This window comes from Scyliorhinus canicula, chromosome 12 (assembly GCF_902713615.1).
Source record: "Scyliorhinus canicula chromosome 12, sScyCan1.1, whole genome shotgun sequence".
Taxonomy (NCBI): domain Eukaryota; kingdom Metazoa; phylum Chordata; class Chondrichthyes; order Carcharhiniformes; family Scyliorhinidae; genus Scyliorhinus; species Scyliorhinus canicula.
The window spans coordinates 108,744,621-108,769,345 of record NC_052157.1 but is presented as its reverse complement, the minus strand read 5'-3'; the positions used below and the strand labels follow the sequence as shown (position 1 = coordinate 108,769,345).

Genomic DNA, 24,725 nt, shown 5'->3' with positions numbered 1-24,725 from the left:
AGAGCAAGCGGAAGCCAGCCTCAACGGTGAAAGGAGCGTGTGGCAACTCGGGCACACCACCCACCCGCTCCTCCAACCACCAAATGCCCACCAGTAACAGAGACTGTAGGTTACGAATTGGAATCCACAGTCAACTGAGAACTCATTTTGAGTGTGGAATCAAGTCATCCTCTGCTCCGAGAGGCTGCCTAATGAGGGAAGAGTCTAATCGGGAGATGCCAGGAAGTACCTCTTTACATGAAGCGTAGTGGAAATTGGGAACTGCATCCTGGCAGTGCCAACCTGTGCCAGGGCAGTGCTAAGGCACTGCAGGGGTATGTCCCTCTCGTACCGGGGCTATATTTACCTTATATGCCCCGGGAGGATCCACACAACTGGTGCATGTTTTTAAATAGTTGTTGTAAACCTCACTGACGTGACTATGAATATTCAGTGAGCGGGATCATGTGGCGAGGTGGCTCACTAATTATATGGTATATGTATTGCAATGAGGTCCTCGCCCTTTGTGGGTGGGAACCTTCATATATCACAGGCCCGGGCCTGGAAAATCGGGATGCACGATCCCGCCGGCGAGAATTGCATTTCCTGATACAACAGTCTGTGCCCACATCGCTCTGACTGCTAGCATGGGCACAAAATCGCACCCAACATTTCGAGTCCCAAAGACTCTTCTTCAGCGCTCAAAACGAAACTTCAAGAACTGACCTGACCTCTCCATCCAACACTGAAAGAACTGACCCGATCTATCTCTCTAACACTGTGGGAACTGACTTGATCCCTCAACCCAACACTTAGAGAACTGATTCAATCTCTCCACCCAACACTAACTTCCGTCTAATTTTGTTGTAGAGTGTGTAGGCGTTTTAATATGTTCACATGGTTCTGCCCACACAGTATTTTAAAGAGACCATCTTGTGTGCGGCCTTGCGGCAACATTGGTTAGTGAGCATCAGAACTCTTGGAGTGGCATTGAGCAACTTAGAAAGATATAAAACTGATGGAGAGTTTTATTATCCACCTCGCCCCACACAGCCTGCTGACTGATTCATTGCACATTGTATGAATTCATTCCATGTGTCATTTTTCTCCAACCTTTGTATGAGATTGTTTGGGTTCCTGCCAATTCTGCTCTGTTCTTAGATTACTCTCTGTGTCTGTTGCAGGTGGAGCCTTGGCCCACGCTTTCTTCCCCCGACGAGGCGAAGCCCATTTTGACAATGACGAGAGGTGGTCCCTGAACCGCGGTAAAGGAAGGAATCTGTTCATCGTCACTGCACACGAGATTGGCCACACCCTGGGCCTCGAGCACTCTCCTGTTAAAAATGCCTTGATGTCTCCATTTTACAAAAAGCTAGGCCGAGACTTCATCCTAAGTTGGGATGACAAGATGGCCATTCAGAATCTGTATGGTAAGCCTTAGATGCGGCTGACGCGTCTACTTTTATTCTACCTCATTTCATCTTTAAAACTTGTCAACACGCGGCAGGAAGGCCTTGTGTTTGGCGTCAGTTAGAAACATGGGCGAAGGGATGAGATCGATAATGTAGGGTACAACCATGGCTGCCAAGTTTTTTAAAATATTCGTTCTTAGGACAGGACGATTGCCGGCAAAGCCAGCATTTAATGCCCATTGAGGTGGAGGTGGTGAGTTGTTTTCCTGAAGCAGTACTCCCCTGTGGTTTGGGCACACTACAGATCTTTTCCTGCAGCAGTTTAATACAAGCAAGTGGCTTGCTAGGCTATTTCAGAGTCAAACACGTTACTGTGGATCTGGAGTCACATGTAGGCCAGACCAGGTAAGCGTGACAGATTTCCTTCCCAAAAGGACGTTAGTGAACAGGATGGGTTTTTACATCAATCCAATAATTTCATGATCGTTATTAATAAGGTCAGCAATTTATTCCAGGCTTACAAATTAATTGAATTTAAATTCGACAGCAGCTTTGTTGGGTTTCAGCTTATCACTGGAGCATTAGTCCAGGCTTCCAGATTACTGGTCTAGTAATGTTAGCACTACGCTACCTCTCTCTTTATTCTCTTGCTGCACCTAATGGTGCACTATTGCAAACTTTTGTCTGTTTCCACAGTTAGTTAGTCCCAGAACAGGTCGCTAGTGTGTCGCCTGGGGTTATAGGTTATGGGGCACCTCTCCACATCAAGCGTGGCTGCCCAGGAATCTCTCCCCTCCTCACTGCCAGCCTGTTTGAAAGGATTTGCGGATTGACACACTCGACCTGTTTGGCCACATTATGAACGCATCTTCCACTGTGCTATGGTCCCCACTAAATTGGAGGGGCGAGGTGCGCCAAGTCAGGATGTCCTGCCAAGGTGATGATACCAAGCTACAAACGACAGATTGGCAGAAGGAGTGGAGACTGAAATGAGATTCCACCGTTTGAAGGATTAGGAAAGGTGGCCAGGATTGGGCGATGACCCACCCATGTTTTTGACACATGGAAGAGGAAGAAAGGCTGGCAAATTTGGAGCTCAGTATGAACTACAGGGACAAATTCTGAGAAGTAATGTCCACAGTATGGTCGGACAAGAAGGATTACGGAGGAGAAAATTAGATTTGGAAGCTAGATTTGAGAGAAAATGGGAAAATAAAGATTTGGCCCAATATGTCAAAGACCAGGGGCGGGATTCTCCAACCCCCTGCCGGGTCGGAGAATCGCCCGGTGCCGGCATCAATCCCGCCCCCGCCATGTCCCAAATTCTTCGCCCCCCGAGATTTGGCAGGGGTGGGAATCACGCTGCGCCAGTCGGCGGGTCCCCTGTGCCGGTCGGCGGGCCCCCTGAAGCGATTCTTCGGCCTGCGACGGGTCGAAGTCCCGCCGCTGACAGGCCTCTCCCGCCGGCGTGGATTAAACCGCCTACCTGACTGGCGGGATTGGCAGTGCGGGCAGGCGCTGGGGTTGTTGGGGGGGGGGCGCGCTGGGCGATCTGACCCCGGGGAGGTGCCCCCACGATGGCTTGACCCGCGATCGGGGCCCACCGATTGGCGGGAGGGCCTGTGCCGTGGGGGCACTCTTTTTCTTCCACCTTCGCCATGGTCTTCACCATGGCGGAGGCAGAAGAGACCCCCTCCCCTGCGCATGTGCCAGTATGACGTCAGCAGCCGCTGACGCTCCGGCGCATGCGCGGACTTACGCCGGCTGGCGCAGTCCTTTCGGCCCCGGCTGGCTTGGCACCAAAGGCCGTTCACGCCAGCCGGCGGAGTGGGAACCGCTCCGGCGGGGGCCTAGACCCTCAATGTGAGGGCTTGGCCCATAAAGGTGCGGAGACTTCTGCACCTTTGGGGCGGTCCGACGCTGGAGTGGTTTATGCCACTCCAACACGCCGGGACCCCCCGCCCCGCCACATAGGGGGGAATCCTGGCCCAGGGCTGGGATTCTCCGAAAATGGGGCTATGTCCCCACGCCCGCCGGAAAACGGGCAGGAATCACTCCAGACTTTTTCAAAAAGTCCGGAGTGATTCTCTGGTTTTAAGGCGATAGCAGGGCCCATTGTGCGCCGTACAGCTCCTGCTGCCGATACGGGGCCCTGCACGTCCGGCCGCGGGTCTGCGCATGCGCACGGCGGCCGTTTTCGCACCAGCCCCTGCGCAACATCGCGGAGCCACACAGCGGCCAGCGTGGAAGAAGATAGACTCGCCGCCCCCCCCCCCCCCCCCCCCACAAGGACGGCCAGTGCGGCCGCGAGTCCGAGCTTCCGCCGGGTGGAACCAGGTTGGAACCACGCCGGCGGAACTCGGTGGGAATTCAGCGGTTAATCGCAGAGAATCGCTGCTGGGGCCTCTTTCATCGGCTCCCGACCGGCACTGCGTCGACCGTGCGTGCGCGGCTGATGGTGATCCTATGGTCCACGGAGAATCGCGTCCCAGTGCTGCGGGTCTGAGACCCCATTCTCCACCCCCGCGCCGAGCGCGATTTCAGCACGGAGGCTCTGAGAATCCCGGCCCAGAGTTTTAAATCCAAGGTTTAAAAGAACAAACGATTGCTAGTGAAATCCTCTGTGCCACCCAGTCAACTGAACGTGCCTGGAAAAGGTCAATAGATTGTGGGAGGATTATTGAAAACTGGAGCTTTGAAGTTCCCCTCAGAACTTTATTAAGTCCCCCCCCTGCGGCACAATGGACCTGGAGCCGAGGTTAATCTGCCACCGTTTAGCCATGAATATGAGTCAGAGAGCACAAATCGGAGCAAGGAAATAATTAATGGATTTATGGGTGAAAGATGGCAAGGCTGGGACCTGAGATAGGGGGCAAAGCAAATAATAAACAGGATTGAATCATGTTAGCCCAGCCTCTTTGAACAATCTGAAGGGGTACGCTTCTTCAGGGGTACTGCTCTTGACATTTCCCACAGCCACTTGTTGAACAGAAACTAATTTTCCTGTCAGTCAGAGAATCACAGAATAATACTGTGCAGAAGGGGCTATTCGGCCCATCGAGTCTGATCCAATGCATGAAACATACCTGATCTGCCCACCTAATCCCATTTGCCAGCACTTGGCCCATAGCCTTGAATGTTATGACGTGTCAAGTGCTCATCCAAATACTTTTTAAAGGAGGTGAGGCAACTCGCTTCTACCACCCTCCCAGGCAGTGCATTCCAGACTGTCACCACCGTCTGGGTTAAAAAAAAGGTTTTCCTGAAGTCCCCCCTAAACCTTCTGCCCCTCACCTTGAACTTGTGTCCCTCGTGACTGATCCTTCAACTAAGGGGAACAGCTGCTCCCTATCCACCCTGCCCATGCCTCTCATAATCTTGTACACCTCGATCAGGTCACCCCTCAGTCTTCTCTATTCCGGGGAAAACAATCCAAGCCTATCCAACCTCTCTTCATAACTTAAATGTTCCATCCCAGACAACATCCAAGTGAACTTCCTCTGCACCCACTCCAGTGCAATCCCATCCTTCCTGTAATGTGGCAACCAGAATTGCACACAGTCATCTCAAATATCCTTCATGTTTTTAGATACTTCAGAAGCAGCTTGGATTACCATAGATTTGACAACTTACACACGGGAGAGGGGGCTGTGGAAATCATGACAGATTTCTACTTGTTTAAACCCCTGACAATATGGTGACCCGCTGTTGGTAGGCTTCACACATGAGAGAGGAGTTGTCCACCTGATTCTATGGTTTTTGCTCACGGCGGTCTTCAAGATGTAGGATCGAGCCCGAGATCAGGTACAATGCCCGTTCTTGTCCGCCTCAATAGTATGTCTCTTTGGTGGAGATCATGAATAGGATTCAATTCGAATTTGAATTGTTTTTTGGAGCAAGCAAGCAGATGGACTAAGGGCTTGCTCTGTCCATTCTGCGCACTGGCTTTGTAACTCTGGGAAAAGGATTCATTTTTAAAAAAATACTCCCAAATGCCAGAGAGCGAGATTATCCTCCCTTATTCTGTCATGGGATGTGGGCATCGATGGCAAAACTACCATTATGGCCAGACCGCTCCGGAGAGATGTTAGGAAGCACTTCTCCACTCAAAGGGTGGCAGAGATTTGGAATTCTTTCCCACAAACAGCAGCTGAAGTTAGATTAGTTGTTAATTTCAAATCTGAGGTAAATAGATTTTGTTAAGCAAATATAATAAGGGATATGGGCCGAAGGCAGGTATATAGAATTATGCCACAGATCAGCCATGATCTCATTGAATGATGGGACAGGCTCGAGGGGCTGAATGGCGCACTCCTGTTCCTACGTTGCCCCTTGAGCTGAGCATTGTATCGGACATTTAAGAGCCAACCACATTGCTGTGGATCTGGAGTCACATGTAGATTAGACTGGGTAAGAATGCCAGATTTCCTTCCCTGAAGGGGCTTGAGATTTAATTGAATTCAAATTCCACAAGCTGCGGTAGTAGGATTTGAACACTAATGCCCCCAGAGGCCTGGGCCTACTAGATTACTAGTTCAGTGACATTTACCACCAACTCCCTCACAAGGCACAAATCTAGCTAGGGGGCTGGATTCTTCCGCCCGCCCACTGTAAGATCGTCACAGGCGAGACGCGGGCATTGAAAAGTCCATAGACCTCGGGCGGGATTCTCCGGATGCCGGGCGGGCATGGCCGGAGAATCCCGCCCAGGATCTCAGTAATTTGAGCCCTACAAATCACAAATGTTTTATATATTATACTTGAGCCAAACTGTTCCCATTTTCAACTAAACTAAACCAGCTCGGCATTAGATAAGGAATCAGTAATAGTCTCCAGTACTGCCGTGCACACTCCCAAATGGTTCAAATTGAAGCCCAATGATGTTTAAGTTGCTTTCTTTGATCACATAATCCTTACAGATGTAGATATAGTTCGGCCTGGACTAATCTATCCATCCACAATGACCCCCACCCCTGCATTTCAGCATACAATTAGCTCATACATGATTTCATGATTTTTGCCTTCACTCCATTATCTGGAATTATAAATATGGATCGCTCTGTGCGTGTGTCCAGAAAACAACTTGAAAACAGGGTTGAATTTACCTTTTCCTAATTTTGATTAATATCCCTTGTCATTGGAGTTAATATTCTGGATCTTACTTTTCCCTGTTCCATTAATAAATAAAGAACTTGCATTTATTTAGCACTGTTATTGATTCCAGGATGTCCCAAAGTGATTTTGTTTTTTTTTTAACTTTTCTAATTAAAGGGCAGTTTAGCGTGGCCAATCCACCTAACCTGCACATCTTTGGGCTGTGGGGGTGAGAACCACGCAGACACAGGAGAATGTGCAAACTCCACACGGACTGTGACCCAGGGCCAGCATTGAGCCTCGGTCCCAGGCGCCGTGCTAACCACTGCTGCCACCCACGTTGCCTCCCCCCCCCCCCCCCCCCCCGCCCCCAAGTGATTTTCAGCCAATGAAGGGCTTTGGAAGTCTATTCAGTGTTGTAATGTAGGTAATACGTTTGTATCGGTTCACCGCTCAGCGTAGTTGAACAGACGAAGACAGGGAATTTCTCCGAGATTTGGTTTCATCGCCTGCTGAAACTTTTTCAGCTGGCCAGTAGCATAAGCCGCAGAGAAACTGCATCTGTGCCCACATCTGCCTTTTCTCTGGGAGGTTCTGCAAATTTACCCTGGAAGATTTGAACACCAAGGAAATTCTACTCCGGATTTCTTCAGCCTTCCTCATCTCATGGAGCACTCCCTCGTGTGGCTTGTGTACAACAGACTTTTTATAGTTCTTTGACATGTCAAAAATATCAGATCACATGGCGGAGGGGTTCTTTCCCACCAGTTCTTCAATGATTGCAGCCTACAAGATTTCCAAAACTGCCTGAAAAATGCAGCTGATAATTGAATTTTGGTCAGTGTACAAGAATGGAGTGTTAAACTACAGACAGGCGTGAAATACTTGGTACAGAAACTTATTTATATTCAGCCAGAGACATTTTGAATCAGAACTGCACAAGCTGTTCAGCATGGATGCTTTGTTATTTACTGTTCCCTTCCAAACAGACTCCCTCTGCTGGTACAAGTGTGTATCTTAGACTCAAGCGGACAGAATGCACAATGCAATTTTCAATATACTATAACATCCAGACCTGAAGCCCACCTCTAACGGATATGTTTAGTTAATGTTGGCTCGAACAGTAATCGGAAGGACTCGAGACCGATTGGACGGGTGAAGAATGTTGCTGAGGATGAGCAAGCATTGTGATGTGGTACCCAGTTGTAGAAGGAGCGGGCGGGCGGGTGGGCGGGGGGGGGGGGGGGGGGAGGACAGGTGGGTGGAAATGCCGATCCCATGTAGGCTAATTCAGTCGATCTGTACACCAAGTAGGGCGTTCAATTTTGGAAAAGGCTCAGCAAAAATGTAAGTAGATCAACAGGTGAACTTTAAACACTGGCATGGCAGCTTTGTGCCACTCATGCCTACTGCCAACAAGGAAATGGCACTGGTCAAATCTGTAACGGTGGCTGAAACTCACTTTTGCCTACCCCCCTCCATCCACTCCCCGAGCGTATCTGCATGTGTGGATGGACGAAGGGGAGCAACTCATCTGAGATGGAAAAGCTAAAGCACTGACACTGACAAGAAGCAGAATTCTCCTCGAGTTCAAGTCCACCGCTAGACCCTCATCGGTCTGTTGGTAAAAGAGCCATCTTTAGTATTGGAAGATCACATCGCTGTGAACCTGGGTATCAACAACCCATGATGCTTAATCTATAGGGTGCTGGGTGGAGAGGGCAATCACATACTTTGGGGCGGCGGAGCTGGGTATGAAACTTCCCCATTCGCGTCCTTGGCATGTGTGTCAGAGTGGAAAATCTGCACGTAAATTACCATCGGTATTTATGGAACAATTATCTTTACAAAACAAAAACTGCAAGGCACCATCTGGATTGGCGTCTGTGAATGGGCTACTGTCTCTTCAGGAATTCCTGAGCTCAGCCACATTCCAGGAGATTAGAGTTAAATTGCTTCTGTATTACTGAGTGAGATGGCAGATTAGACTGAGCTTCCGATAAGGCAGCTCAGTGCTGCAAATTCGTGAGGTCTACTTGCTAATGACCTCCGCATTAGACTTGGGTTAAAGGGCCTTCTTGCAGAAGCTTCTCAAAGAAATAGGAACTGTCAGAAATTAGGGGCTAAAATTTGGCTGACCATTTATGTGTTTAGCCTTGTGTTGTCGCTCCCTCATTAACAGATCTGTTTGGGATCCTCTGGAGACCCCCAATGCGCTCTGCAACATTTTGACACGTATCTCCACCTGCTTAATTTTCCAATTGCTGCCACTGTTGGGGCGTGTTGGTTAGCAGCAGTGTCAATGCGACACAAGTTTGTGCACCTTTCGCTGTCGCATCTAGCTCACTGGTAGCACTGCTATTGAGACCTAAACAAGGAGGAATTTATTTTCCATAGAATCCCTACAGTTCAGAAGGAAGTTCATTTGGCCCATCAAGTCTGCACCGACCCTCTGAAAGAGCACTCTACCTCGGCCCAATCCCCTGCCCTATCCCCGTAACCCCACACATCAATCACGAACCTACACATCCCTGGACACTAAGGGGCAATTTATCATGACCAATCCACCTAACCTGCACATCTTTGGCCCACGAAGGGGCAACCTGTCATGGCCAATCAACCCAATCTGCACATCTTTGGACTGTGGGAGGAAACTGGGGCAACCGGAGGAAACCCACACAGACACTGAGAGAAAGTGCAAACTCCACGCAGATAGTTACCCAAGGCCAGAATTGTACCCGGGTTCCTGGCACATTGTGCCACCCTGCTGCCATACATGTGTATTGCTAACTGAACACCAGATGTCCCTTTGATGGGAGTAAACCCATTGCGACATTTATCCTCCGAGGTGCCCCTTGTATTAATTGTTATTCTCTGAGGGAATAGGGTCGAGGATCTGGAGACAAAAGCAATTAGTTATGGGGATCTCCCCCATTCACTCTCTCCATCTTTCGGAAACCTCTTCAAAGCCAGGCTTTCAACCTTGTCTTCAGTCACCATTCCTACACCCTTCCTGCTTGGTGTCCATTCTTATTGCACCTTTTTAATGAAATGGCCTGGGATTTTCTTTCGTCTGAAAGGTGCTATATCAATGTACATTGCTGTTGGTGTTTGCATGGACTTTTGTTGATGGTAAGCGATGCAGACACTGTCATGGAGGTAGTCTGGGGTCTGGGTTCTGATGAAAGGCTCCCATCTCCCTCCCCCTGCTTGACTCCCTCTCACGTCAGATATTCAACTCCTGTTCCTCTCACCCCGAACTCTGTTAGGTGAATTGGACATTTTGAACTCTCCCTCTGTGTACCCGAACAGGCGCCGGAGCGTGGCGACTAGGGGCTTTTCACAGTAACTTCATTGCAGCGTTAATGTAATGTAAGCCTACTTGTGACAATAAACATTATAAGTGCATCAGACGGAATCGGAATGTCGCATCTTTTAGCCAAAGCTGACTGGAGTGTGTTTTACTTAACCCAGTGTTAGCAAAGAGGTTAACTTCCATCATGTGGAGGCGATTTTGTGGTAAAATTAGGAAGAGCTAAACAGCAAACATCCCGACGAGAAATATGTGGCACTTTGTAGCGTAGCGGATGCAATCTCGTGGAAGGCTGGGGTTCCTGGAGCGGCCTGGCGCCTGTGAGCCTCTTTCCGTTTTGGGATTGTGCTGTGAGGTCTTGGGCTGTTATTGTTAACACAGCCCAATCACCATTATCTAAACAGGCCTGGGGACACTAGCTTGCTCTGGTTCAGTGAGAGTTTGGGTAAACAGTTGTAAAATATTAAATTGGGATACATTGAAAATTCTGTCATCGTGTGGCCATTTGGATAAAGGAGAAAGGGCAATATCTGCAAGATAGGGCCACATGGACATGCTAACAGTAATCACAGAGTGGTCCCTGAAGAAGCAACAAGCTGTATTTAATTTTTTGCTCTTTGACTTTCTCTTATGTTCACACATACTCCCTCTCCCTATCTCCACTGAACTCTGCCTCTATCATTCTGAAACCATCTCTCTTCATGTCGCTGTGTCAGAGTATCTTAGTCCCTTTCCGTCTTTCTGATCCTGTGCCACACTTTCTGCCTCCATCCAAAGCTCTGCTGCTCTCTCTTTCTCGACCTTTTTTTCTCTCTCTCCACCTGTCTTTCTAAGTCTCCCTCTCCCAATCCCTCTGCTTCTCTTGCTATCCAAATCTTTTTCTACTTCTGCCTCTCTTATTGGTTGTACTTTGGGCGGGATTCTGTACAGGGGGCCAGCACGGCGCTGGAGCGGTTCATGCCGCTCCAGCTGCTAATCCCGGCGTCAACTGGGCGCCGCGGGATCGGCGCATGCGCAGTGGCACCATGCCAACACACGCAAGCACAGTGGCTCCCTTCCACACGCCGGCCCCGAAGCAACATGGCACACAGCTACAGGGGCCGGCGCGGAAGAAAGGAGGCCCCCAACCAGAGAGGCTGGCCCACTGATAGGTGGGCCCCGATCACGGGCCGGGCCACATCGGAGGTCCCCCTGGGGTCGGATGCCCCCCCCCCCCCCCCCCCCCCCCCCACAGGCCGCCCCCAGATGTGGACAGCGCCGGCAGGACTCGTCTTTTTTACGGCCCCTGCGGAGAATTGTGCGCCGGTGTCGAAGCTGCTAGGCCCGATTCGCGCCGGTCAAGGGGGTTCTCCGGCCTGGCCCCGGGCTGAGAGAATCTCGCCCTCTATGCTCGGTATCATTTTCAGCTTGTCCTTCACAATTTTCCTTTTTCTAACCAAAATGAGGCTTCTAATGGGGCAGCACGGTAGCATGGTGGTTAGCATAAATGCTTCACAGCTCTAGGGTCCCAGGTTCGATTCCCGGCTGGGTCACTGTCTGTGCGGAGTCTGCACGTCCTCCCCGTGTGTGCGTGGGTTTCCTCCGGGTGCTCCGGTTTCCTCCCACAGTCCAAAGATGTGCGGGTTAGGTGGATTGGCCATGCTAAATTGCCCGCAGTGTCCTTAAAAGTAAGGTTAGGGGGGGAGGGGGGGGGGGGGGGGGGGGGGGGGGGGGGGTTGTTGGGTTACGGGTATAGGGTGGATACGTGGGTTTGAGTGGGGTGACCATTGCTCGGCACAGCATCGAGGGCCGAAGGGCCTGTTCTGTGCTGTACTGTTCTATGTTCTATATGTTCTATAGTACACAGGGTTAAATGGTGGATGCAAAAGTGAATATGTGTCTGTGGCGTGTGGTGTGTGTGCGTGTGGTGTGGTGTGAGTGTATGGTGTGTGTGTGGTGTGCGCATGTGTGTGTTTGCCCTGACAGATGCACACCACACACTGCACATGCAGACTACACATGCACACCGCACACGCGCACCACACATACACCATGGGGGTGATTTTCCGATATTGAGGCCAAGCGTTTGCACCTTCATGAAAGCCGGCGCGTTTCATGACGGCACGAACAGGGCCTGGGCACGACCTATTCTAGCCCCCACAGGGGACCAGCACGGCACTGGAGCGGTTCACCCCGCTCCAGCCTCCTTTCGCGGCACCAAATGGGCGCCGCACCAACCCGCGCATTCGCAGTTGGGCTAGCTCAATTCTGTGCATGCGCAGTTGGGCCGCGCCATCCTGCACATGCGCGGGGAACTTCTTACGCGTGCCAGCCCCGAACCAACATGGGGTCGGTGTTCAGGGCCCGGCCGCGGCGGAAAGTAGGATCGGGGGGGTGGGGGGGGGGGGGGGGGGTGGGGGGGGGCGAGAGGCCGGCCCGCCGATCGATGGGCCCCGATCGCGGGCCAGACACCTTCGGAGGCCCACCCTGGTGAAGGAGACCCCCTCCCCCACACATGTGCTCACCACTCACACACACATACATGCGTACACACGCACATACACATGCGCACACCACACCGCAGACCACACACACAAATGCATACACACCACCCACACACACACGTGCACATCACACACGCACGCCCACACACACCACTCACACACATATACCATATGTATATGCGCATGCATACACACATCATACACATTCGCAGACGAACACCACACACATGCACACCCACACACTCAGATGCTCACTCCCTCGCGGATGTACACACACGTTCATAGATGTATACACATACGTCCTCATGGACATATACACACCCTCACAGATGTACACACACATAACCTTACAGATATATACACACACACATTGCCTCACAGTTATATGTACACACACACACACACATTGGCCCCTTACCCCAGCACACATCAGTGTGTCTATGGTGAAGTTATACTGGCTACAGCATATAGACAGTGTTCAGATATTACTCCTTATTTTAAATTTATCCATTTTTAAAGAGTTTTTTTTTTTTCTTTTTTTTTAAATTTAGAGTACCCAATTATTTTTTCCAATTAAGGGGCAATTTAGCGTGGCCAATCCACCTACTCTGCACATTTTTGGGTTGTGGGGGCGAAACCCACGCAGACACGGGGAGAATGTGCAAACTCCACACGTACAGTGACCCAGAGCCGGGATCGACATTTTTAAAGAGTTGAGATCCAAAGGGATATTTGAGTATTCGATAGCTGAAGGTCAATCTTCACACCAGTTTATTCCAACCATTGTCGACTCCTGATGAGGAGGGGCAGTTCAGTAAAATATTGGATTGGCTACAGCCTGTGGATCTCTGGAGAAAAAACACAACTGTGCCTTAAAAATGACACAGCAGATGGTCTTGAGAATTATGAGACTGTTAAAGAATTTCAGGAGGAGGAGGGGTGTTGAGGAGGTCGCATTCCGAAAACACGAGGCGGCGCTTTAGAAATGCCATCTGAGACAATGTCTGTCCTTTCCATACTCCCTACGATCACTCCAGTGTTGGCAGGCCCTGTAGGAAATAAATGCAAGCGCTTTCAAAACTGGGACTCTTATTCTGTACAAACTCACTGCTTGATATCTGGTCGGTTTAACTGCACCACCTTCTCCAGTGCTTTCGTTGTGTCGATCAGCGGGATAGCGGAGGCAGGTCTTTTGCCATGGGACGTCAGTGATGGAGGGGTCAGGAATATGTCTAGCCAGTGTTGGTAGGCCGACCTCCCATGAGGTTGGACCAGGATCAGCTCCGAGAAAATTCGCAGCCCAGAGCTCTTCCGAGTTGGCAACTCAAAATGGACCGGGGCTTGGAATTCATGACTGGGTCCCTGGGGCACTTGGATCCCTGACACTCACTGCCCCCCCCCCCCCCCCCCCCCCCCCCCCCCCCGCTCCCATTCCCCCACACATTGCCTCACAGTTATATGTACACACACACACATTGGCCCCTTACCCCAGCACACATCAGAATGTCTATGGTGAAGTTATACTGGCTACAGCATATAGACAGTGTTCAGATATTACTCCTTATTTTAAATGTATCCATTTTTTAGAGTTGAGATCCAAATTTAGCCTCTAATTTAGCCTGGCTTCACTTCAAAGGTTAAATATGCCTGTTCAATCTGACCGTTTAATACTCCTTATGTTGGGGTTTCTCATGACTAGGGTGCACATCTCAGAATCACAGAACATTTACAGTGCAGAAGGAGGCCAGTCGGCCCATCCAAGTCTGCGCTGGCTCTCTGAAGGAACATTCCTCCGAGTCTCACTCCCCTTCCTTATCCCTGTAGACTTTCACATTCTTTCTTTTCAGATATCAATCCAATTTCCTTTTGAATACCTCGATCAAGCCAGCCTCCATCACCCTCTCATGAAGTTTGTTCCAGACTCCAAACATCCTCTGGGTGAAAAGGTTTTTGCTCACATCACTTTTACTCCTTTTGCTAATTATTTTGATTCTGTGCCCTTTCGTTCCTGATGCTCCCTTGAGGGAAGTTTCTCACTATTTACCCTGTCCATTTCCCTCAGGATCTCGAATACCTCTTATCAAGCCTCCTCTCAGCCTTCTCTGCAAGGAAAACTGCCCCAACCTCTCCAATCTATCCTCATAGCTGAAGTTCTTTATCCCTGGAATCATTCTTGTGAATCTCCTCTGTGCTCTTTCCAATGCCTTCACATCCTCCCTTGGGTATGGCTCCCAGAACTGGATGGAGTCTCCAGATGAAACCTAACTCGTGCCTGATACAAATTCAGCATGACCTCCTCACGCTTATACTCAATGCCTCTATTAATAACGTCTGATATTCCATGTGCATTATTAACTGCTCTCTCAATTAACTGCCATCTTCAATGACTTATGTACATATATATATACCTGCACCTCCTTTAGAGTTGCTCTCTTTATTTTTTTACTATATCTCCACATTCTTCCTGTCAAAATGAACCACCTTGCACTTCTCAGCATTGAACTTCATCTGCCACTTGTCTGCCCAATCCACCAACATTTCTATGTCCTTTTGAAGTTCAAGACTATCCTCATCTCAGTTGACAACATTTCCAATCTTCGTATCATCCGCAAATTTTGGATTCATGCCCTGAACATCACAGTCTAGATCATTGATATATAACAGGAAGAGCAAGGGTCCCAACACTGATCCCTGGCTAACTCCACTGTGAACCTTCCTTCAATCTGAAAACAACTATTTATCACTACTGTTTCCTATCACTCAGCCAATTTCGTATTCAAGTGCCTGCTTTACCTTTTATTCCATGAGCTAGAAGCTGGTTCACAAGTCTGTTGTGTGGCACTGTATCAAATGCATTTTGCAAATCCATATACACTGTAGCAACAGCATTGCCCTCATCAACCTTCTCTGTTACCTCTTCAAAAAACTCCAGCAAGTTAGTTCAACATGATTTTTGCTTAATGGCTCCAAGTTGGGTTTCCCTGCCAATCCTGCATTTGACTACTGATTTTGTCCCGAACCATCGTTTCTGGAAGTTTCTCTAACACTGAAGGCAAACTGACTGTTCTGTAGTTGCCGGCATTATCCTTGTTCTCCTTTTTGAAGAAGGGTGTAACGGTCACAATTCTCCAGTCCTCCAGCACCACCCCCTGTGTGTAAGGAAGACTGGAAGATTACCAGCAGCACCTCTGCAAATTTCCACTCTCACCTCTTAGCATCCTTTGATGCATTTCATTGGTCCTGGTACTTGGTACAACCCTGGGCTGTTTAGCTCACTGGGCTAAATCGCTGGCTTTGAAAGGAGACTGAGGCAAGCCAGCAGCATGGTTCGATTCCCGTAACAGCCTCCCCGAACAGGCGCCGGAATGTGGCGACTAGGGGCTTTTCACAGTAACTTCATTTCCCCCAATTAATTATCCCTGCTCTGGATTGCTCCATGTCATCCCATGTTCCGTTCTAAATCCAGTAAGAAGTCTTACAACACCAACTCCCCTGAGGAAGGAGCAGTGCTCCGAAAGCTAGTGTTTGAAACAAACCTGTTGGACTTTAACCTGGTGTTGTAAGACTTCTTACTGTGCTCACCCCAGTCCAACGCCGGCATCTCCACATCAATGTAAACCCAATGATAGAATAGTCACTGTGCCCTAAATGGTCTCCCGATGTTATCTGATGCACTTGGACCAACTCATTCCCCAGAACCAGGTCCACCAGTACCTGGCCTCTCATTGGTCCAGAAACATACTGCTGCAGAAAGTTAGCATGAGCACATTCCAGGAACTGGCACCATTATCCCTTTTCCTTATTCCTATCCCAGTCTATATTTGGATAATTGAAGACTCCCATTGTGATTGCTCTATAATTCTAGCACTTCTTTGTGATTTAATTGCAAATTTATTTCTCTACATCACTTCCACTAGTTGGTCTGTATGCTGCACCGGTCAATGTTATTTGTACCTTTCTCACTCCTTACCTCCAGCCAGAGAGATTCCTTTCTTGACCCCTCTGGAACATCCTCTCTCTCCAGTACTGTAATTGCCATCTTTATTCGATACTGCCATCCACTGCCCCCCCCCCCCCCGCACCCGACCCCACCGTACCCCACCGTCTCACCCGACCCCACCATCCCCACCCCACACCATTTTCCTCCTTTCCATTCTCTGCCCTTTTAGCCGGGTCTCTGTTACTCTCTCAGTGCATTCACACACATGCACATTGATCCTGATTCATGCTTTTAAACTGTCCCCCGTACTCTGGCCACATCTAATAACTTTCTGTAACCTGCTCTAGTTCTATCAAACTCTCCAGGTATTTATGTATCTCAAACTACTATCTAATATACCCACCCTGTCAGCCAATACTTCGCTACTTCCCACTGCCAGCTTTTCTTCTCTCCATTCTGAATTTCCCCTCCATGTTCCCATCCCTCTGCCAATCTAGTTTAAACCCTCCCCAACAGCATTAGTAAATCTCCCACCAGGGCATTAGTCCCAGTCCTGTTAAGACGTAACCCCATCCTTTTTATACAGGTCCCACCTACCCCAAAACCTATCACAATGCCTCAGAAATCTACTCCTACTCCATTTCTCCAGTCCCGTGTTGAACTGCTCAATCTTCCTATTCCCATACTCACCAGCATGTGGCACTGAGGGTAATCCTGTGACTGCTGCATGAGGGGTTTGGGGGCAGAGGTTAGCTTGTTCACCCTGAGATTCATGAAATGACCACTTGAGCCTTCCATCACATGGATGCCAGCAATGACAGGATTGGCTCATAACATTGGCCCCATGGATCATCAGTTGGCAACACTCTTGTTTGAGAGTCAAGAAAGCTATTGCTTCAGGCCTAATCCTCTCTGTGCCGAATGAGAGGGTTAAAATTGGACTTTGGATGGGTGAATGTTAAAATCATCATTCTTAGTCCTGTCTCTATCCCGGTACAAATCAGAAATTATGGTCCAGAGGTTGTTGGTGTTAATCTCTCTTGCCCACTCTATTTGCAAATCCCCATCTGTCTCTGTTTCCTTAATCCAACTATCCAACTTGTACTTTAATGTGGACTTGGACTCTGTTTCAATCACGAACTCCATCTCACAGCCTCAGAACCCTCAGTATAAAAGGAAATATCCCTGTTCACCTCTGTCCCAAATTCATAGAATCCCTACAGTGCAGAAGGAGGCCATTCGGCCCATCAATTCTGCACCAACCCTCTGGAAGAGATCTATCTAGGCCAACTCCCCCACCATATCCCCGTAACCCTGGAACCCCAATTAACCTTTGGACACCAAGGGGAATTTAACATGGCCAATCCACCTAACCTGCACATCTTTGGACAGTGGGAGGAAACCAGAGCACCCAGAGGAAACCGACGCAGACACAGGGAGGAAGTGCAAACTCCACACCGACAGTGACCCAAGGTTGGAATTGAACCAGGGTCCCTGGCAGCAGTGCGGCAGCAGAGCTAGCCACTGCACAACCGTGCCGCCCGTTTCTTTGACATTGAATCTTCCATCCAATCCTGTTCTCCTAGATCTCTGTTGCAGGAAACAGTCAATGGGTGGGATTTTCCAGCACCCTCGACGGGCCATCTCCATCGCCGCAGCTCATGCCGTGGGGTGTGGAGGCTGGGAAGTCCGGCCCTGTGCTGATCATGTCCTGTCCCTTCATGTCTGCTGTACGCTGCTGCAAAAATGCAAACAGTAACACTGAAAATCAGGCAGAGGCGCAACCATCCGCCAGGTATGAATAACCTACTGACTCCCAGGCTCTGCCCTGAACAACCATGATGTTGGTTGTATTGGAGGGAGAACTGGCACCTGGAACTGTGTCTCTGGGTTATCTCGCTTCTAAAACAAGGAGCATTCACTCTGTCTGGAGGGAGTGAGACCTTTTCTTAGATGCCTGTGGTACCCCAGGGGTTAAAGCGGTAGTTGATAGGTTTTCTCACCAAGCCGTTTATATGTTAAGCAGACTTTGTCACGGTTGGTGTGGGATAATGAGGTGTTCCAGTCACTGCCTTCGTTCATGCTCAGTTCACAGAAACACAGCCTGGAACTCCCCTGAGCCGAGTGTGGAATGAAAAAACTTCACGAGATCTTCCCTCTCTCTCTCTCTCTGTGTTCCAGGGGAACCGCTTCATGTGCCCATGCTACAGCTGCCAGCAGAACTGTTGACGTCCTTCCAGAACCCAGCAGAACACGCCAACCGCGGAATCCCATCGGACAGCCGTCTGCCGCCTTCCTACTGCCAGACCCATTTCGACACCCTCACCAAGGGTAAGAGTTCAGCTTTCAACCCGGTTGGGAAACCGCTCCAACGGCCTTCTGGGTTCCTCCCAGATTGACCCAATATTTCCGAAATCTAAAACTGGCTGGATTTGAAAGTCTGCACTTTGATAAGGGAAGTGCCTCCCTCTCCCACCACCTCCCCCCCCCCCCCCCCCCCCCCCCCCCCCCCCCCCCCCCCCCCCCCCCCCCCCCCCCCCCCCCCCCCCCCCCCCCCCCCCCCCCCCCCGCGCCATCCCCACCACTCCCGCACGCCGTCTCCTGAGATAGCAACCGTTATGGAAGAGAAAGGAACTTGCATTTATACAGAAACAAACACAGAAGGTTCTGGAGACCCTCCGCGGGGTCAGACAGGATCTGGGTGGGGAACAAAAGGTGATACACTCCAACAGTATTTAAAAAGGGATGGAATAAAGGGATTACGGTAATTTTGATAATTAGCCATGGTCCACAAAGGACCATGGAGACCCTTCCATCAGTGAGAGACAATGGTTATAAATTGTTTGTGGGCAAATGCCACATAAACTTGGGGTAAGGCAAGGAGAACTACCACGCACACATACATACACGCACACACACAGTCACACATATTCACACAATGTAGGCACAAACACACATGTGTATGCACACATGAGCGCGCACACATGCAGATGTGGCACAAGCAGGCCCACACCTATGAAAAGAAACCAAATCGCCATCTAGTGGAAGCAGGAAGAATTGCAGACATGATATTGGAACGAGGCGGCAAGAAGGCTTATTTTGTTGACAGTGAGTGCGGAAAATGAAGCATTAAAAAACCTGACAAAGCAGATTGAGTCCAAATTCAAAAGGGTTTGAGTTTCCCCAGGAATCTCCCACCATTACCTCCATGGAAACACTGGCGCAACGGCATAAGCATTGCTGGCTGGGGGCTCTCTGCCATTCTCGCCTTGGCTCAATTGATATCACATTTTCCCCGAATCAGAAAACTGAGAGTTAATGTCCCACTCCAAGCACTTAACCTCGGCGAATACTCCGGCGTTAATCCTGAGGGAGTGCTGCACTGCCATAGGTGCTGGTTTTTGCCCAAGCTGTTAAACCATTTGCCTTCTCAAGTGAACATAAATGATCCAGCGGCACTACTCAAATTAGAGATCCAGCCAATATTTATCCCTCAACCTAAAAACAGATGATCTGCTTATTTTCACACTACTGATATTGTGGGATCTTGCTGTGCACAAACCAGCCACCGCACTCCAAAAGTACAGAATCGGTTGTGAAGTGTTTTGGGATGTCTTGAGTTCGTGTTAGGTGCCGTAGAATTGCAAGCTTGTCCTTTTCTTACTTGCTGCCAATCTCCCCGTGGAAGATGCAGTCAAAGCTCTCAAAATCTATTAATAATAATAATCGCTTATTGTCACGAGTAGGCTTCAAATGAAGTTACTGTGAAAAGCCCCTAGTCGCCACATTCCGGCGCTTGTTCAGGGAGGCTGGAACAGGAATTGAACCGCGCTGCTGGTCTTGTTCTGCATTACAAGCCTTAGCCCGCTGTGCTAAACCAGCCCCAGTATTGGCGAGTAAACCTCTACGTGCCTGAGAGGGGAGCCAGAGCTCCTTGGGAAAGATCTGCAAACACGAAGTACAAAGCCCTTTCGAGCCGCGATATTCTCAATAATTCTTCTGTTTTCCCCCACCCCCTCCCACTAACCCCCCTACAGATTTAAAACAAAATATTTACATATTCCGGGGAGCTGACTACTGGAAAATTTCGAGAGACGGGACTATAAAAGGACCTTTGTCACTGCAGAAGAGATGGCCAGAACTGCCCCCAGCTATTGAAGCAGTGGCAGTGTCGGATAAGGAAGGAAAATTCTACTTCTTCCGAGGTAAACCACAAGAACACGTTGGAACACAAGAAATAGAAGCAGGAGTTAGACCAGCAGGCCCTTCAAGCCTGCCCCACCATTCAATACCATCATGGCTGATCTATGCAGGCCTCAACTTCTTTTCTGTGTCACTTCCAAGTAGGCCTCTAGTCCTTGATCTGGCCAATATTATTCCATCTCCACTTCAAATACTTCAAATAATGATCCAGCCTCCACCAGCCTCCGGGGCAGAGAATTCCAAGATTCATCACCACGGTAGCATTGTGGGTAGCACAACTGCTTCACAGCTCCAGGGTCCCAGGTTCGATTCCGGCTTGGGTCACTGTCTGTGCGGAGTCTGCACATCCTCCCCGTGTGTGCTTGGGTTTCCTCCGGGTGCTCCGGTTTCCTCCCACAGTCCAAAGATGTGCAGGTTAGGTGGATTGGCCATGATAAATTGCCCTTAGTGTCCAAAATTGCCCTTAGTGTTGGGTGGGGTTACTGGGTTATGGGGATAGGGTGGCGGTGTTGACCTTGGGTAGGGTGCTCTTTCCAAGAGCCAGTGCAGACTCGATGGGCCGAATGGCCTCCTTCTGCACTGTAAATTCTATGAGAAATTCAAAGACAGCCAAATGCAGTTAATGGCACGCTGCCAAATCATTCTGGAGCGATATTTGATTTGTCAGTTATTGCTTGAGGTCACATGATCACAGTTAGTGCTAACAGTCCAATGTTTGACAAGACTGAATCTATTTATGTCTCCGAGCCTTGTTTAGATCTTTTTAATATTGGGGAAGTGGTAATGTCATTGGACTAGTAATCCAGAGGCCCCGACTAATGCTCTGAGGGACACAGGTTCAAATCCCACCACGGCAACTGGTGGAATTGAAATTGAAATAATAGGTCTGGAATGCAAAGCTAGTCTCAGTAATAGTGACCATGCCAACAATCATTGATTGTTATAAAAACCCAACTGGTTTAATAACGCCCTTAAGGGAAGGAAATCTGCCATCCTTACCCGGTCTGGCCTACATGTGACTCCAGACCCACAGCAATATGGATGATTGTTAACTGCCCTCTGAAATGACCAAGCCAGACATGCAAGGGCAATTAGGGATGGGCAGCCAATGTTGGCCTTGCCAGGGATGCCCATATCTCATGAAAGAATAAAGGGAAAAAAACATCACCTACCTGCCAGCTCCCACAGCAGAAGCACAAACCCCTGGACAAGGGGCTGGTTTAGCTCACTGAGCTAAATCGCTGGCTTTTAAAGCCAGCAGCACGGTTCGATTCCCGTACCAGCCTCCCCGGACAGGCGCCGGAATGTGGCGACTAGGGGCTTTTCACAGTAACTTCATTGAAGCCTACTCGTGACAATAAGCGAATTTCATTTCATTTCATTTTCACATTCTCTTGGCACTGTCGACACAAACTCACCAGATTCTCCTCCTCCAGCCCCTGGTCTTGCATCTCTGCCTCCTCCAGCACCCCCCCCCCTCCCCCCCCCCCCCCCCCCCCCCCCCCCTCCGCCGCCTCACTGCCCAGTTTGGCCAGTCATATCAACAGTGCCGAGAGAATCGATTAGCGTCGGTGAGCACAGGGGCGATGGGTGAAGTGGAGCCAGAGGGCAGACGGGGTACAGACAGCAGAAGTTTGGATGGGTTAAGGAGGCAGGTGGGGGAGCATTGCAACAGTCTCTGCCTTTAAGCAGATTCTTGCACTGTGTTGCCCCCTGCTGTTTGTAACCGGTAAAGCCGTAGTTCTGAAAGATCCTAAACCAGGGGTGGGCAAACTACGGCCCGACAAAGGTTTTTATGCGGCCCGCCAATGAGGTGCCCGGAATCATAACCGGCATTTTTGAAAAGCCGCCGGGGAAAAGTCGCTGAAGTAAATGCGCTTATTGAATATTCAATAAGCGCATTTACTTCAGCGGCTTTTCCCCGGCGGCTTTTCAAAAATGCCGGTTATGATTCCGGGCACCTCATTGGCGGGCCGCATAAAAACGTGCATAGTGGGGTGGATGAGTGGGGCTGTCTCATTGGTCGGTTTAGTTGGGTGTGCGACCAATAGTCCAGGTTACAAACAATAAGCCTTATTATTGTTTGTAACCTGGACTCCTATTGGTCGCACACCCAACTAAACCGACCAATAAGGCAGCCCCACTCATCCACCCCACTACGCGCGTTTTTATCGGTGACTCGGCTAGGCTGTGCTTCTGTCAGTGTTAAGGATCAGCACAAGCAACTTGACACCTGATTTCAACAAACTGGTAAATGACTGTAGTCAGATGCATCATTCTCATTGACATTGTTCTGTTACTTACTGAGTTACTTTGTTTTTCAAATAAATGTGCTTTTTTTTCTTTAAAGACCTTTTTTTTGGCTATTTAAAATATTAATTAGTTTACTTAATATACTATGCGGCCCTTTAAAATTGTGAATTTCTGAATGTGGCCCTTGCACGGAAAAGTTTGCCCACCCCTGTCCTAAACTGTCTCAACAAGGTGGATGCGGAAAGGATGTTTCCTCTTGTGGGCGAGTCCAGATCTAGGGGGCACAGTTTTGAAATGTCGCCCTTGGAGGACAGAGATGAGGATTTTTTTTTTGACTTTGAGAGGGTTGTGCAACGTTGGAATCTGCCTCAGAAGGCGGTTGAAGTGGCAGCACAGAATATTTTTAAGACGGAGGTAGATAGATTCTTGTTGGGCAAAGGTTATCGAGGAGTAGATGAGAATGTAGAACTCAAAACACAGACAGATCAACCATACTGAATGGTGGAATAGGCTAGAGGGGCCGAAGGGGCTGCTTCTGCTCCGATTTCATGTGTTCGTACAACCAGTCTAATGAATCCCTTTCTGTTGAACCAGGTGGTCGCTGCTGGAGGTACACAGAAAACCAGCTGGACAGGGGCTTCCCGAAGAAGGTTAAGGCCATGGGTCTGCCCCGCCACCCTGATGCAGCCTTCTACTTTCGCCCACTGAGTCACGTGGTGATTTTCAAAGGGTCAAAATACTTTGTCTTAAATGAAGACCTGATGCAGGTGGAGCAATATTACCCCAGACCGCTCAGCGATTGGAAAGGTGTCCCGGTTGGTATCAATGGAGTCTTCACCTGGAACGAGAAATGGACCTATTTCTTCAAAGACGAGACTTTTTGGAAATTTGACAATAGCAGATTGAAGGTGATGCACCAGGGGAAGTGGGCCGAGGAACTGGAATGGACTGGCTGTCACCACAGGAATAACACAGACAATGGACACCTGCAGACGTGACCCCAGCAGCACAAACTCTGACAGAACTTGGAAATTAAAGTGCAATTGTCTTCTGAACTCCTTCCTGTTCTCACTTTCAGGGAAATGAAGCTTCCTGCCAGGTAGCCTTGCGGGAATTGGTGTCCGGAGCTCACAGCTCAATGCAGAGAGACAGCAAAATCAGGGAGAGTCTATAGAGAAACCCCAAACACAGGGATAGGGTTCATATACCCTAATGGGTGGCACGGCAGCACAGTGGTTAGCACTGCTGCTTCACAGCGCCAGGGACCCAGGTTCAATTCCGGCCCTGGGTGACTGTCTGTGTGGAGTCTGCACGTTCTCCCCGTGTCTGCGTGGGTTTTCCCCCCCAAAGATGTCCAGGTTAGATGGATTGGCCATGGTAAATTACCCCTTCGTGTCCAAAGATGTGCAGGTTAGGTGGAGTTATGGGGATAGGGTGGCAGAGTGGGCCTGGGTAGGGTGTTCTTTCAGAGGGTTGGTGCAGACTCGACGGGCCGAATGGCCTCCTGCTGCAGGGATTCTATACCGGAGCTTGTGGATTGAGTATATCAGTCATATAGGCAGGGCCTAAAGTAACGCAAAACTCACTGGTAGGATATCTAATTTCCCTAACACAGGAATAGGAGTATATAGTACTCAAAAACACGCATTAAATAGTACCTCTTGAAATAAAAGTGTATCGAGTATCCCATATCAGCAAGTGAAGTGGGCACTCGGTACAGTGCATACACCCGCCTGTGTATTAGTTCAACATTATTACAATTGAGCAGCTCTTCCCTGAGGTTTTTCCCTGCTTGGTTGGTGCTCTGTAACTGAAAAGCTGAAAAAATAAATCTTTTTTATTTAAGAGTTCTATCTCACTGAGGAGGCTGCAGGCCAATCCACACTCATCAACCTGCTCTGAAAACTCTGCTCACATGTTGACACCTGAGACAATCCATTACATTCCAAAACAATCCACACCATTCTAAACCAATCCAAGACATCCGTAAAAATGTCAATGTACATGAGCTCAAATGCAGTTCAGGAGCAGGAATAGGCCACTCAGCC

General features: G+C 49.3%; 1 protein-coding gene across 1 annotated transcript in view; it reads left to right on the top strand.

Moving 5' to 3' along the window:
• The window catches only part of mmp28 (matrix metallopeptidase 28), a 116,567-nt gene extending 92,835 nt beyond the window's left edge, over positions 1-23,732 (top strand). Inside the window, exons 5-8 of the mRNA XM_038814230.1 lie at positions 1,164-1,409; positions 18,403-18,552; positions 20,259-20,426; positions 23,272-23,732. Of these exons, the coding sequence (XP_038670158.1) occupies positions 1,164-1,409; positions 18,403-18,552; positions 20,259-20,426; positions 23,272-23,675 (968 nt within the window). The 3' untranslated portion in view covers positions 23,676-23,732. The remainder of the gene's footprint in view (positions 1-1,163; positions 1,410-18,402; positions 18,553-20,258; positions 20,427-23,271) is intronic.
• Positions 23,733-24,725: the final 993 nt, after the last annotated feature.